This window comes from Gorilla gorilla, chromosome 3, assembly GCF_029281585.2.
Source record: "Gorilla gorilla gorilla isolate KB3781 chromosome 3, NHGRI_mGorGor1-v2.1_pri, whole genome shotgun sequence".
Lineage (NCBI taxonomy): Eukaryota > Metazoa > Chordata > Mammalia > Primates > Hominidae > Gorilla > Gorilla gorilla.
This window is the reverse complement of record NC_073227.2, coordinates 18,721,217-18,737,277: the sequence shown is the minus strand read 5'-3', so window position 1 is coordinate 18,737,277 and position 16,061 is coordinate 18,721,217. Positions and strand designations below refer to the sequence as shown.

The 16,061-nt window shown below is 44.1% G+C and overlaps 1 protein-coding gene across 1 annotated transcript in view; it reads left to right on the top strand.

The window, feature by feature from the left end:
• CLNK (cytokine dependent hematopoietic cell linker) overlaps positions 1-16,061 on the top strand; it is a 199,678-nt gene that overhangs the window by 173,102 nt on the left and 10,515 nt on the right. The window contains exons 17-18 of the mRNA XM_055384078.2: positions 5,037-5,114; positions 11,640-11,795. Coding sequence (XP_055240053.2) covers positions 5,037-5,114; positions 11,640-11,795 — 234 coding nt within the window. The remainder of the gene's footprint in view (positions 1-5,036; positions 5,115-11,639; positions 11,796-16,061) is intronic.

Sequence of the window (16,061 nt, the reverse complement as noted above, 5' to 3'; positions counted from 1 at the left end):
TGAACAGTCCAGCGACCATTAGTTGAGCAGTTATTATGTGCCAGACAGTGTGCTAGAGGTTATGATCCCCACCGTAATGGAGATGTAAAGAGTGGGGAGATGCAAATGGATACTAACTGTGTTCTTGTGTGTCTGTCATCTATTTTGTGGTCTCTTTCTAAAATACGCTCATTCACTGCAATTGGTTATTTTTGGACCATTTTTTACTTACATTACCCTATGGTGGGGGGATAAAGCTTTCACTGTATCTTGTATGCTTTCTCTCCATCACATTGGATGTTACTTATTAAAGTCTTTCACTGTAAAGCCCCAGAGGATGTGCCTCTTCCAGGTCTCCATCCCATATCCTGCTATTACTCACTGTCCTGCTACAGAGTTCGTGAAGATTTCTAAGCAGAAGCAAATGTATAGAATATCTCTGGTGAATTCCTACAGTATCCTAAAGCTCTTTTGTTATCCTTATATTCATATTAATTTCTACCTAATTCTAAAAGGGTCTCATAATCTTAAATTAGACTTTGGAAAATATTTTCACATCCTGGCCAGGCACGGTGGCTCATGCCTGTAATCTCAGCACTTTGGGAGGCCAAGGTGGGTAGATCACCTGAGGTCAGGAGTTCGAGACCAGCCTGACCAACATGGAGAAACTCCATCTCTACCAAAAATAAAAAAAAATTAGCCAGGCGTTGGGGCACATGCCTGTAATCCCAGCTACTTGGGAGGCTGAGGCAGGAGAATCGCTTGAACCTGGGAGATGGAGGTGCAGTGAGCCGAGATCTCACCACTGTACTCCAGCCTGGGCAACAGAGCTAGACTTCATCACAAAAAAAAAAAAAAAAAAAAAGTATATCCTTCTTTTATTGTCCCTTGTCATGCACTCGGCTTCCTTTTGCTCTTTCATCTTCTTCGTAAACATGGGGATCACTTGGTTCTAACTAGAGGTCTACACAAGATTACGCTCCCTCCCAGATCCCAGATTCCTCATAGGCATGAGACAGGCTTGGACCACATGACGATTTCCCTGATTTCAGCTATCTGAATATACCTTTACAATTTGTGGCATATCTATGTCTTGTCAATAATAACATTTAGTTAATAATATTCTTTAAGGTGACCTGTTTTCACTTTATATCACTACTCTGGTTAATTTTTTTAACTAGTATTATATATTGTAGAAAGTGACTTTAGAAGTATTCCATTCCTTAGTCTATGCCCAAAAGAATTGAAAGCAGAGACTCAGATATTTGTACACCCATGTTCATAACATTATTTACAATAGACAAAAGATGGAAATAACCTATATGTCCATTGACGGATGAATGGATAAACAGAATGGTATATACACACACACAATGAAACAGTTTACAGCTCTAAAAAGGAATAAAATTCTAACATGTGATACAATATACAAGAACCTTGAAAACATTATGCTGAGTGAAATAAGTCAGACACGGAGGACAAATATATGATTCCAGGAACACAAGGTACCTAGAATAGGCAAATTCATAGAGACAGAAGGTAGGATGGTGGTAACTGGGCCCTGAGGAAGGAGGTGGAGGTAATGGAGAGTTATTCTTTAATGCATACAGAGTTTCAGTTTGGAGTCATTAGAAACTTGGAGATGGATAGCGGAAATGGCTGTAAAGCAATGTGAATGTACTTAATGCCACTGAATTATACACCTAATAATGGTTAAAATGGTAAATCTTATTATATTGTTGCCGAAAAGAGTCAAATTCTGGAAAATATTTGAAGAGATTTATTCTGAGCCAAATATGAGTGACCATGGCCCATGACACAGCTCTCCAGAGATCCTGAGAACGTGTGCCCAAGGTGGTCAGGGTGCAGCTTGGTTTTATACTTTTTAGGGAGATAGGAGACTTCAATCAAATATCCTTTTCTTTCTTTTTTTTTTTTTTTTTGAGAAGGAGTTCCGCTCTTTTTGCCCAGGCTAGAGTGCCATGGCGCGATCTCAGCTCACTGCAACCGCCACCCCCCAGGTTCAAGTGATTTTCCTGCCTCAGCCTCCCAAGTAGCTGGAACTACAGGCATGTGTCACCACACATAGCTGATTTTGTATTTTTAGTAGAGACGGGGTTTCACCATGTTGACCAGGCTGGTCTCGAACTCCTGACCTCAGGTGATCCACCTGCCTCAGCCTCCCAAAGTGTTGGGATTACATTTAACAAATGCATTGTTTCAGTCCAGAAAGGTGTAACAGCTTGAAGTGGGGTCTTCCAGGTTATAGGTAAATTTCAAAATTTTCTGGTTAATGGTTGAGTTTATCTAAAGACCTGGGATCAATAGAAAGGGAATATCACTGATAGATAGAGGGCTTATTACTGGTTAAGATAAGGCATTGTGGAGACCAAAGTTCTTATTGTACAGATGAAGGCTTCAGGTAGCAGGCTTCAGATAGAATAGATTGTAAATGCTTCTTCTCAGACTTAATGTCTGGGTTGATGTTAGTGCCGGAGAGCTATAATGAGGCATGTCTGACCCCTACTTCCCGTCGTGACCCAAACTAGTCTTTTGGGTTAAATGTTAACAGTGCCCTGGCAGAGGAGGAAGTCCATTCAGATGGTTGGGGGACCTTAGAATTTTATTTTTGATTTACAATATTTTTCCCTAATTTTTTAAAAAAGTCATTGCAATGCAAACAAAACAAGCTATTAAATTGTAGCAGGATCCCATCACCTGCTAATGGCTGTCAGCATAAGGACTGCTCTTCTTCTGTTAAAGAAGAGATTAGAAACGGCAGAGAGATATTAATGACATATTAGGCCAAAATAAAACATTCCTTTTGAATTATTCGGGGGGCTAGAAAGAGAATTAGAAGGGGATTTCCCCCTCCACCCGCAAGTGATTCCGAGATATGTAATTCAGTTTCTGAGCACCAGCTACGCTCACCAGCCATCCCTCACGATCACACCTGGAGAAACATAGGACTAATCTCTAAATGTCTTCCAACTTGGACAAATAAAAAAAAACAGACTTGATGAAACGCACCATGACTGAGTTCTGCCAAGTCCATGGAGTGGCCAAGAGGTCCCCTGGAAGCAGTAGACCACCTCAAGCTCAGACAGCTCATGCTTCAGCCGGGAGATGGGGCTCCAAGGCTTCCTTTGTCTCCAGAGCCTGTCACGTAGGTTTGCTGGAGTGAGGCAGAGCCGGTTCTGCGGTGGACCTTTTCAGCACTAGCTCTCCCCTGGGGGTAGGGACCAGGTCAAATAAGAGGTGACTTTTTGGCCAGGCGCAGTGACTCACACCTGTAACCCCAGCAATATGGGAGGCTGAGGTATGTGGATCACCTTAGGTCAGGAGTTTGAGATCAGCCTGAGCAACATGGTGAAACCCTGCGTCTACTAAAAATACAAAAATTAGCCGGGCATGGTGGCCACATGCCTGTAATCCCAGCTACTTGGGAGGCTGAGGCAGGCGAACTTCTGGAACCCAAGAGGCAGAGGTTGCAGTGAGCTGAGATTGTGCCATTGCACTCAAGCCAGGGCAACAAGAGCAAAATTCCATCTCAAAAAAACAAAAAAAAAAGAGGTGACTTTTGGTCCCAATCTTGATGCAAAAGAATGCCTGAGCTGGGTAGGCAGAGGTGAGGACCAGGAGGGATTCCAGGCAGTAGGGCCAGTTTTGGTCTATCCCTAAAGCTGTGTGTGTCCAGAGTACAAGCACTTTTGTCTGGCCAGGCCCACGGCTGAAATGGGGTGGCAGGAAGTGAGGCTGCAGGGTTGAGTTACAGCTAGCTCATACCGTTCCAGATGGTGTTCACATCAGATCATGTGGTGTCCATCACATCATGTGAACAGAATCAGAATCTCAGTATTGAATATATCAGGTTTACTTTCCAGTGGACCAGAGACTCCAAATGAATGAGAGACCAAAGACCTGATGTCACGTACCTAACTCTTGCCAACCATGTGACAGATTTTGACTTTCTTTTTTTTTTTTTTTGAGATGGAGTCTCACTCTGTCACCAGGCTGGAGTGCAGTGGCACGATCTCGGCTCACTGCAACCGCCACCTCCCAGGTTCAAGCGATTCTCCTGCCTCAGCCTCCCAAGTAGCTAGGACTATAGGCACGCGCCACCACACCTGGCCAATTTTTGTAGTTTTAGTGGAGACGGGGTTTCACCATGTTGGCCAGGATGATCTCGATCTCCTGACCTTGTGATCCGCCTGCCTTGGCCTCCCAAAGTGCTGGGATTACAGGCATTGAGCCACTGCGCCCGGCCCAGATTTTGACTTTCTGAAACTTCACTGTCCATCTTCACTAGGGTTAATACTACATTGACACGCCTACTTCAAAGATGTGTTGTAGGGATGGATTGACATGCTACTAAATGAGGAAGGACCTTATAGATGCTGGACTCACAAGGGGGGTTATTTAATATTACGATCCTCGGAACCCTGTGAAGGAATTGCAAGTCCATCATGCATCTCCCTGACTGCCCTTCCTTCTCCCAGTTAGTCTGGATTTTATCATCAAAAGAATTTAGAATCATTTAATATTGATATAAATAAAGCAGTGTGGCCCAGGGAGAAAGCTAGATACACTAGGATCCGAATCATAGCTCAGGGGCACCTGTGCCTCTGGGGAAGTGGCAGAGATGGGCTCCTTCTGCACCTCTTTCTCCCTCCCTGCTGTTTGTATGTGACTAGGGCAGTGTAGGCTTCACAAACGATACACATTTCCACCTCAACAAGCCTCAGCAGCTGAAGATTCAGAAAGCACTGATAGATAGCAGGCTTATTATCCATTCTGAAGGTGGTGCTGAAGGACCTTTCTCAACAGATTCCTGTAGACTTCAGAATTCCCCAACTGCAGTAACTTTTTCTGTCTCTCTGCCCCAAGCATCTGTGGGCTTCTCCAAGTTCAGGGAGTAAATGTTAGGTACTGAATATCTACTATAGATTACACTATGATTAGGCACTGGTGGAGCAAAAGTAAATTTTGAATTAATTAATCAATAATTCATACTTCCCTTTGACCCTAAAATATTTATCATTGATTCTGTTCTGCAGGATGTCCAGCACAATGAATGGTACATTGGAGAATACAGCCGCCAGGCAGTGGAAGAGGCATTCATGAAGGAGAACAAGGTAATGCCTTCTACGTGGCCCATCATCATTGTTTCTATAGGCATCTTAAGGTTCTCTGCTCATGTGTCGCAAGACGTAACAAGCAGCTTGCTTTCATGTATTATTTCCTGCATCGCCCTGCATTTCTTAATGCTGGGAGGCTGTAGTCGAAAAGGGCATTTAACATGGAGAGTTTCAGGCCGGGTGCAGTGGCTCACACCTGTAATCCTAGCACCTTGGGAGGCCGAGGTAGGTGGCTCATTTGAGGTGAGGAGTTTGAGACCAGCCTGAACAATATGGTGAAACCCTGTTTCTACTAAAAATAAAAAATAAAAAATAAAATTAGCCAGGCATGGTGGCACGCATCTGTAATCCAAGCTACTCAGGAGGCTGAGACACGAGAATCACTTGAACCTGGGAGGCGGAGGTTGCAGTGAGCCAAGATTGTGCCACCGCACTCCAGCCTGGGCAACAGAGTGAGATGCTGTCTCAAAAATAAATAAATAAATAAATAAATAAATAAAAACAGAAAACAAAAAAAACATGGAGAAGACCGGACGCGGCAGTTCACGCCTGTAATCCCAGCACTTTAGAGGACGAGGCGGGTGGATCACCTGAGGTCAGGAGTTCAAGACCAGCCTGGCCAACATGGTGAAACCTCATCTCTACTAAAAATACAAAAATTAGCCAGGCGTGGTGGTGGGCGCCTATAATCCCAGCTACTCGGGAGGCTGAGACAAGAGAATCGCTTGAAGCCGGGAGGCAGAGGTTGCCATGAGCCGAGACTGTGCCACTGCACTCCAGCCTGGGCCACAGAGCAAGACTTCGTCTCAAAAACAAAAAACACGGAGAGTTTCAGCCGGACGCGGTGGCTCATGCCTGTAATCCCAGCACTTTTGGAGGCCGAGGCAGGCGGCTCACGAGGTCAGGAGATCGAGACCATCCTGGCTAACACGGTGAATCCCCGTCTCTACTAAAAATACCAAAAAAAAAAAATTGGCCGGGCGTGGTGGCGGGCGCCTGTAGTCCCAGCTACTCGGGAGGCTGAGGCAGGAGAATGGCGTGAACCCGGGAGGCAGAGCTTGCAGTGAGCTGAGATCACGCCACCGCACTCCAGCCTGGGAGACAGAGCGAGACTCTTTCTCAAAAAAAATAAAAAACATGGAGAGTTTCAGGCCTGAGGCTTGGTCGTGCTAATTATCAGCTGTGTGGCTTTCCCAAGTTTCTAAATAACTTCCCATGTAGATTTATTCATTTGTAAAATGAAACAGTAAAATCAACCGTAAGGAACTATTTTGAAGATGAAATCTGGAAACTGGACTATAGAGGTCACAATAGAAGGGGCTTCCTTCTGCTTTCCTCAAGGTTTATCTCCTTAATCAAGGTTTGCCCAAAGTACTGTTGGGTCTTTATGTCTCACTTCTTCGAGAAAGGAGCAGAGATCGTGAAGGCTGCAATAGTCAGGATATGGTAGGTTATGCTGCAGCAGCAACCCCAAGATCTCAGTTGCTTAACATAATGAAACTTTATTTTTTGCTTGCATACGATGTTCAGGACGGGTTTGGGTGGATAAACCCAGGCTGCCAGGGGCTCCATCTCAGTTGTGTGCTTCTACCTTCACACTCTGACTCTTAATACATCCTCTCAGAAGTAACATATTTTACTTCTGCTTTCACATCTTTAACCAAAGGAAGTCACATGACCAAACTTAACTTCGAAGAAGGTGAGGAAGTACAAACCTACATGTGGCCAAAATGAGAAAAGAACTGGAATACTTGTCATCAGGTCAAATGACTACCACAACCAACATCCCAAAGAGCAAATGATTATCGAATGATGACTATGTGCAGAGAACTATACGAGATTGCTTAGAAGTTATAGAAAGTGTCTCAAGACTGATGCAACATGAAAACCTATCCCCAGCTAACCAGTACAATGGTCACTGTTGAAGGAGGTAACCTAAAAATGAATGAATTAGTTAATTAGTGAATAAATGATAGATCTACAATAAATTTTAATAAAACCTAGCTCTCAGAATTGATGTTGTAAAATTAAATAAATTATATGTATAAGTTGCTATGATAAACAGAATCACGCCCCCTCCAAAGATGTTCACATTCTAATCCCCAGAACCTATGAATATGTCACCTTCATAGAAAAGGGGACTTTGCAGATGTGAAGGTAAGGATGTTGAGATGGGGAAGTTATTATGCATCATTATCTGGGTGGGCTCAGTATAATCACAAAGGTCCTTCTAAGAGGGAACCAGGAGTGGCAAAGTCAGAGGAGGGACGTGATAATGAAAGTGAGGTCAGATGAATGGGAGAACCACAAGCCAGGGATCTTGTTGGCCTCCAGAAACTGGAAAAGTCATGGAAACAAAGTCTATCCTATTGATTTTAGCCCAGCAAGATTCATGTTAGATTTTTGACCTCCAGAGCTGTAAGAGAATACGTTTCTGTTTTACATCACTAATTTCATGGTAATTTGTTATAGCAGTGGTAGGAAATGATACCATTGCTATCAAGGTATCTTGAACATACACAGAATAAATGGAACATCCCATTTCCCAGATGAGGAAACTGAGGCTAAGCCAATGTGTTGGTCATAAAGCAGAGAAACTTACAGAACATGCATTCAAGATCAGTGCTCTTTTCACAAAATCCTGGCTGACTCTAGTAGCCCTCACAGTTCTTTTCACAGCCCGGGTGGAGAGCCGTGGGTGGTTGGCTGATGCAGCTCCTTGAGGACCTTCCTTTCCTCTTTCCAGGAAATCTGGCCATGCCTTGGTAGAGTGGCGAACCTGGTGATGGTAGATTCCAATCCTGGCTGTCCATCTTGGTTAATCAGTGCCCAGTGCACCATTGCACTCACAGAGCCTGTTTTCCGTCGGAAGAACTACTCTTAGTAGACCTCCTTCCAGAAGCCCATGTGTGGATTGTGCTGGAAAAGCAATATGCATGTCACCTGATGCTCTTCCAGCAGCATTTGGGCGCTCAGCAAATGTTCCCTTCCTCTCTTTCTGTGTGCCTGCTTCTGCCTCTTCCCAAGAAACATTAAGAAAATAAAATCTCAGTTAAATGACTTCACATTTTCCTTTTCATATTTTCCTTTTCTGTTTGTCTCAGTTCTGTCAAAATGTGTTTCCCATTTATGAAAGATAATTTATTTTAAATTTCAGCATTACTCAGATTTATTTTGACAAATCATTTCAGAGTTTAAGAGGATAAACCCAAAACTTGGCCATGAGTTTTGGCCTCTTCTCTCCTTCTGATCTTTGGCAGTGCTCTGTGCTTGAACATTAAGGCTTCAATTATGACTAAACATTTTAGGTAGAACAAGTTCCAGAAAATTCTGCCATCCTATTTTATATAGTCAGAGGCTTGTGTATTTAAAGGGTGAGAATTTGGTTTGGCTTTTCGGTATTCCATTTAGTAACCGTGATGCTTTAGGGGATTCACTTAAGCCTTTAGACCTTTATTCCTTTACCTGTAAAATGAGACTAAAATTTTTCCATCAATATTTATGTAAAGAACCCAACGTTTATGGCAGGGCACGCAGTGGCTCACGCCTGTAATCCCAGCACTTTGGGAGCCTGAGGCGAGCGAATCACGAGGTCAGGAGATCGAGACCATCCTGGCTAACACAGTGAAACCCCATTTCTACTAAAAATACAAAAAGTTAGCCGGGTGTGGTGGCAGGCACCTGTAGTCCCAGCTACTCAGGAGGCTGAGGCAGGAGAACGGCGTGAACCCAGGAGGCAGAGCTTGCAGTGAGCCGAGACTGAGCCACTGCACTCCAACCTGGGCGACAGAACGTGCCTCCATCTCAAAAAAAAAAAAAAAAAAAAGGAACCCAAAGATGTTTATGTAAAGACCCTGTAAATGAGCCGGGCGCGATGGCTCACACGTATAATCCCAGCACTTCGGGCGGCCGAGGTGGGCAGATCACGAGGTCAGGAGTTTGAGACCAGCCTGGCCAACATGGTGAAACCCCGTCTCTACAAAGAAGACAAAAATTAGCTAGGCGTGGTGTTGGGTGCCTGTTATCCCAGCTACTCAGGAGGCTGAGGCAGGAGAATCACTTTAACCCTGGAGGCGGAGGTTGCAGTGAGCTGAGATCGTGCCACTGCATTCCAGCCTGGGCAACAGAGGGAGACTCCATCTCAAAAAAAAAAAAAAAAAGAAAAGCCTGTAAATGAAACAATGTGGGTAAAGTGCTTGGCAAATCTCAATGCACCTTAGCTACCAGTATCATCATAACATCACTATCATGTTACAGTATTATTTCTAAATTTTGTATAAAGTATTGTTATGTTGTATTATACAGTATTATTACCATTATTATACATCTATATGTATAAATATTCATTATTGAAGTATATAATTATATATAGCTATTATAAAATCTATATAAAGAATTATATATCATAATTTATTATTATAGCTATAAATCATTATATATATAATCTATATTTATCATACTTTTTTTTTTGAGACAGGGTCTCACTCTGTCACCCAGGCTGGAGTGCAGTGGCATGATCTCGGCTCACTGCAACCTCCGCCTCCTGGGTCCAAGCGATTCTCCTGCCTCAGCCTCTGGAGTAGCTAGGATAGCAGGGACATGATACCATGCCTGGCTAATTTTTGTATTTTTAGTAGAGATGAGGTTTCCCCATGTCAGCCAGGCTAAGTCTCGAACTCCTGACCTCAAGTGATCCACCCGCCTCGGCCTCCCAAGTGTTGGGATTACAGGTGTCAGGCACCACACCTGGCCTCTATTCTTCATAGATCACTTATAACCATCTATACAATACACACAATTATACTTACAGATTTTTCAGTGTTTTTCATTATATAAATAACACAATGTAACCACAAAACTAAGCCTGGTAGATGTGTTCACGTTCAGGAGGACTGCTCCATTTCTCAATCTTGTACAACCAGATCTTAGTATCATTCTGAATTATTCTCTGGAGTGTACAAATTATTTCTATTCATTGTCCTGTTCTCAGCTCTTGGACCATTCAATGCTGTTGACCCGCTTTTGGAAACCCTCAGTCTCCACCTCTTGGCTTCTGTCACTCTGAATCTCCTGGTCTTCTGTCATCTTTCAGGCATCTCCGGGCCTTTTCTGTCTTTTCTTCCTTGCCCTGTACTTGCCCTCACCTCAACACAGGCTACAATTCCTCCTCCCACAAAGGGCCTCTCCATTCAGTTTGATATCAATGACTTAGAAGCCCCATGTCTCTTTCAGGAACCCTAATCCCGCATAGACATCTTTCCACACGGAAGTTCAATTTATTAGGTAAAAGCTTTTTCTGCTTAAAGCCTGCTGTGGCTCCCACTATCTCTAGAATAATACCCGAGCATCAGGCAGAAGAGGAAATATGTGAACACTGAGAGATGAATACATCAAGAAGGGGGCAGGAGAAGGGCTTTTCCATGCAGAAGGAGTAGCACATGTGGCATGGTTTGTCTGTGACCCTACACAGATCTCATCTTGAATTGTAATCCCCATAATCCCCACGTGTCTAGGGAGAGACCTGGATGTTGGGGGCAGTTTCCCCCATGCTGTTCTAGTGAGTGAGTTCTCATGAGATATGATGGTTTTATAAGGGGCTCCTCTCCCTTCACTCCTCACTCTGCTCTCTCCTGCTGCCACGTGCGAAGGTCCAAGCTTGCTTCCCCTTCGCCTTCCGCGTGATTATAAGTTTCCTGAGGCTTCCCCAGCCGTGTGGAACTGTGGGTCAATTAAACCTCTTTCATTTATAAATTACCCAGTCTCAGGTATTTCTTTATAGAAGTGTGAAAACAGAGTAATACATCATGCAAAATCTGGGAGCCCCAAAGCAGATGGTGCCTTTGGGAAATGGTGGCTTGGCTGGAGCCAGGAGCCAGAGGCAGAAAGCTGCAGGAGCAATGAGATATCAAACTGCAAGATAGGTTGGTCATGCTAAGTTCATGAGCACTATGCCCAGGTCAGTAGGAAATGATGAAAGATTTTCTTTTTTCTTTTTGTTTTTGTTTTGGAACCAGAGTCCTGCTCTGTTGCCCAGGCTGAAGTGCAGTGGCACGATCTTGGCTCACTGCAATCTCTGCCTCCCAGGTTCAAGTGATTCTCCTGCCTCAGCCTCCTGAGTAGCTGGGATTACAGATGCCTGCCACCATGCCCGGCTAATTCTTGTAATTTTAGTAGAGACGGGGTTTTTCTGTGTTGGCTGGGCTGGTTTCAAACTCCTGACCTCAGGCGATCCGGCTGCCTTGGCCTCCCAAAGTGCTGGGATTACAGGGGTGAGCCACCGCACCTGGCCTTGATGAAAGACTTTCAAGAAGAGAGTGTCAAGATCCAACTGGTACACATCTCAGAAAATGACAAGAACCCTTAGACATGCAGACACTCAGTAAAAATTTACTGAATTAAAGTAGTTTACCGAAAACTAAATCCATCTGGGAATCTCATGCATGCAAACATCATTGTTGCCACCATTACAAGGGCAGAATGGTGGCGTGTCTGAAAAGATGACTGTTACTCTTTTTGCTTCAGGATGGTAGTTTCTTGGTCCGAGATTGTTCCACAAAATCCAAGGAAGAGCCCTATGTTTTGGTTGTGTTTAATGAGAACAAAGTCTACAATGTAAAAATCCGCTTCCTGGAGAGGAGTCAGCAGTTTGCCCTGGGGACAGGACTCAGAGGAGATGAGGTGGGTATAACTTAACAGCCTACCTGTTCCAGGCTAAGCACAACAAATAAAGGAAGAGTTTGGGGGATGTCGCCCTGGAGGAGGAGGATGCCGCCCTGAAGGAGGGGGATGTAGTCTGACCTCCCCACCCCTTCCACAAATATCTGCACATCTTACACTTTGGCCTACCAGGCCAGCGACCAGTTCTGACCATTTCATGCACCCCCATTCCCTGCGTTGCCTGTTAAAGAAAACTCATTCTACAAGACACATCTAAACTCTGCCTCCCAGGAAGCTTCCAGGGGAGCATACACTAATGCCAAATTCCTTTCCCTCCTCAGCACTGAAATGCCACTGCAGACATTTCTGATGTCTGTCAGAATTCCTTATCTATAGATTCGTGTCCCCAAAATGAATGTGAACCCAGCCACAGCATTAGGGCTAGGTTGAGCATGCCTGTCCTCAGTACAGATCTGCTGATGGTGGCGAAAGAGTGAATCAATTAAAATATTCGTGAATAACATAAATCAATCCACAAGAAAAGGGAAATTTTCACTGAATATGTATATGCCAGGCCTAGTCTATCTTTAATTTTTTTTTTTTTTTTTGAGACAGAGACGCACTCTGTCACCCAGGCCAGAGTACAGATCTCAGCTCACTGCAACCTCCTCCTCCCAGGTTCAAGTGATTCTCCTGCCTCAGCCTCCCAAGTAGCGGGAATGACAGGCATGCACCACCAAACCCGGCTAATTTTTATATTTTAGTAGAGATGGGGTTTCGCCATGTTTGTCAGGCTGGTCTCGAACTACTGACTTCAGATGATCTGCCTGCCTCGGCCTCCCAAAGTGCTGGGATTACAGGCGTGAGCCACTGTGCCCAGCCAGCATTATCTTATTTTGATCCTCAACAACTCTTTGGTGTCATGATTTTTCCTATCTTAGATGTAGGAAAACTGGGGCTCAGAAAATTAAATAAGTGGCCAAAGACACACAGGCAGTAACGGAAGGGGGAAGGAGAGGCTTCTCTTGCAACTCTTCTGTTGATGAAGGAAGGGGTAAAGGAAGGAAGGAACGAAGTTAGTTATGAGCCACCATTTCTAAGGATGTGAGCTCAGTCCAGTGACTTAACTTCTCTGGGCTTCAATTTCCTCAAATGTAAATGTTCTTTTAAAGCCTAGACTTCAATAATTTAATGATTCCTGTTTAACATCTCCAGGTCTCAGTTTTATCTGGGGGTATGCATTGTTATGGGCTGAATCGTGCCTCCCTCATTCCAAAAAACCCACACGTTGAAGTCCTAATCCTCAGTAGCTCAGAATGTGACTGTGTTTGAAGATAGGGCTTTGAAAGAGGTAATTAAGGTTAAACAAGGTTATTGGGATGAGTCCTAATCCAATATGAGAGATGTCCTTATGACAAGAGGAGATTAGGACACAGGCGCGCACAGAGGGGAGACCATGTGAGGACACTGGGAAGGGACGACCATCTGCAAACCAAGGAGAGGGGTCGGGGGAGAAAGCAGCCTTTCAACACCTTGATCTTGGGACTTCAGCCTCGAGAACTGTGAAGAAACACATTTCTGTTGTTTAAGCCACCTTGTCTGTAATGCTTAGTTACGGTAGCCTTGACAAACTAATACAGGATAAAACCAGAACTTTCACACAGATACCGATTGTTCTTCAACAGATAACAAAATAGGGCACATTGCTAGGGCTGCCAACAGGCTTCAGGTAGGCACACGTGTGAAATCGATGCGCAGGCTGCATAAAGATTCCAGCTTAAATCCCGTGTCTGACCAGAGCACTTTTCTGAGACTCGGAGAGGAGTAGTCAGCACCTGTGAGGCGACCATGAGGTCTGTTCACCACTGTTAGGAATAACGCTCAAAATCCTAAGGAAATTGAACACTCGAACAAAGGATTCTTAGCAAAGCAATTTTAGTTCTGCACAGAGGGGTGCCTCCTTGGCCAGTCGCAATGAGAGCATACCTGAACAAAGGGGCACAAGAGCCTTTATTCCTGACACAAGTCCTGCCCCTGTACCCTTTCCCCATTGGCTGGGGTCAGGTCTTACAATCTAAACTAATCCCAGTTGGCTAAACATTTGATTTTTTTTAGATAAAGTGGGCATATAAAAGAAAGTGGAGAGGAAGGGGAAGGGGTGTCTGTAATGAGCTAAAAAGTTAGTCCTCTTTCCATATAAGGAAAGGAATGTGAGCTGGTACTGATAATGCCTGGTACTGTGGCGTGCCTTGGCATCTAACAAAGGCAAAAAGGAAAAAAGGAGAAAAAGGACAAGGGTTGGGGGGGGGTACTATGAATTAAAGAATAAAAGTTTGATCGGATTATTTGAAGAGAATCTTCATCATATCCCACACCACCATTTGCTACAGCCCGGGAACATTGTGACCTGAACAAGTGCATGAGTGAATCCATAGATTAATACATAAATCTACCAGGTACAACCACATTAAGAAAGTGCTACGTTAACATGAAAGACAGAAGTGGTCACTTCTTCATTTTGTGGAGAGGATTGGCAAGTTAATAAATGTAAAACACTTAGAACAGTGCCTGGGACCTATCAAGCCCACAATAAATTTTAGTTATATTTTCATTACTATTCCTGAGTCATTTTAATAAGTAGGATATAGTCCCCCTAAGATACCTATGGTAATGGACTTTCCAGCTTAGTGTCCCTTTATCCTTCTATATCTTCTCTCAGCTTATAGAATTTCTCATCTTTAGGAAAGCATTATATAATTCTTATTTATTTATTTTATTTTATTTTGAGACGGAGTCTTGCTCTGTCACCCAGGCTGGAGTGCAGTGGCGCCATCTCGGCTCACTGCAAACTCTGCCTGCAGGGTTCACGCCATCCTCCTGCCTCAGGCTCCCGAGTAGCTGGGACTACAGGCACCCACCACCACGCCCGGCTAATTTTTTTGTATTTTTTTAGTAGAGACGGGGTTTCACAGTGTTAGCCAGGATGGTCTCGATCTCCTGACCTTGTGATTCGCCCGCCTCAGCCTCCCAGAGTGCTGGGATTACAGGCATGAGCCACCACACCCGGCTTATTTATTTATTCTAAGACGGAGTCTCGTTCTTGTTGCCCAGGCTGGAATGCAATGGCGTGATCTTGGCTCACCACAACCTCTGCCTCCCGGGTTCAAGCGATTCTCCTGCCTCAGCCTCCTGAGTAGCTGGGATTACAGGCATACGCCGCCATGCCCAGCTAATTTTGTGTTTTTAGTAGAGACAGGGTTGCTCCATGTTGGTCAGGCTGGTCTGGAACTCCCGACCTCAGGTGATCTGCCCGCCTTGGACTCCCAAAGTGCTGGGATTACAGGCATGAGCCACCGCGCCTGGCCAGGAAAGCATTATATAATTCTTAAATGCTTGGGTTTCAGGGTTCTTTGTCCTTAGAGAATAGAGGACGTGGACATGGTGTGCCTTTGCATGTGCCAGGCCCTTGGGCCAAATGCTGTTTAATTTGCTCTCACATGGAGTTCTTGAAAAAGCTCTGGAAAGGACATATTAATGAACCTCATTTACTGGCAAGGAAACTGAGACCTGAGATAGTTACTGCTTTTTTTCCAACATGCCCCACTTTGGTCTGCTAATAAAGAAGAGGAAGTAGGGTGACTCTGTGATAATATCCTAACAGCTTAATCAGACTGTCAGCGGGTTCACTGACTGTCTTGGCAAATAAGGAGCATCTCCTATGGCAGGCCATAGATTAGACCCTCTGCCTCCAGATGAGCTGCTCTAATTATTGTCACCAAGGAACCCTGAGAGAACCAAATGTCTGTTTTAAGAAGCTCCTTTCTGTGTTCATCTGGAATTTTCTCCTCCTTTGCGTTCCTTATTTTTTTCCCATACATGTGTTGAACATACATTTCCACAGGTGAAAGAATGAATCAATTAAAGCATTCACTAATAATATAAATATATATATACATAAAGCAAGCAATGAGAAAGAAATCCAAGGCAGAATCCTGAGTTTTGGTGGGATTTTATATGCACTGGAACTATTCTGTGCAGTTAGCCATTAATGACTGATTTGATCTATTGAATCCTCATAGCCAACCTCTGGGGTAGGTGCTATCAATATTTCAATTTAACAAACTGTGAAACTGAGGCACAGAAATACTAAGTATCTGGCCCAAAGTCACAGCTAGTAAATGGCAATTCTGGGATGCGGTATAGTTTGCAAAACATTGACTTCCATTACCAGTTGAAGGTATCCAGATTCTTGGCATCTTGAACAAAGAATTGGACGAAACACACAAA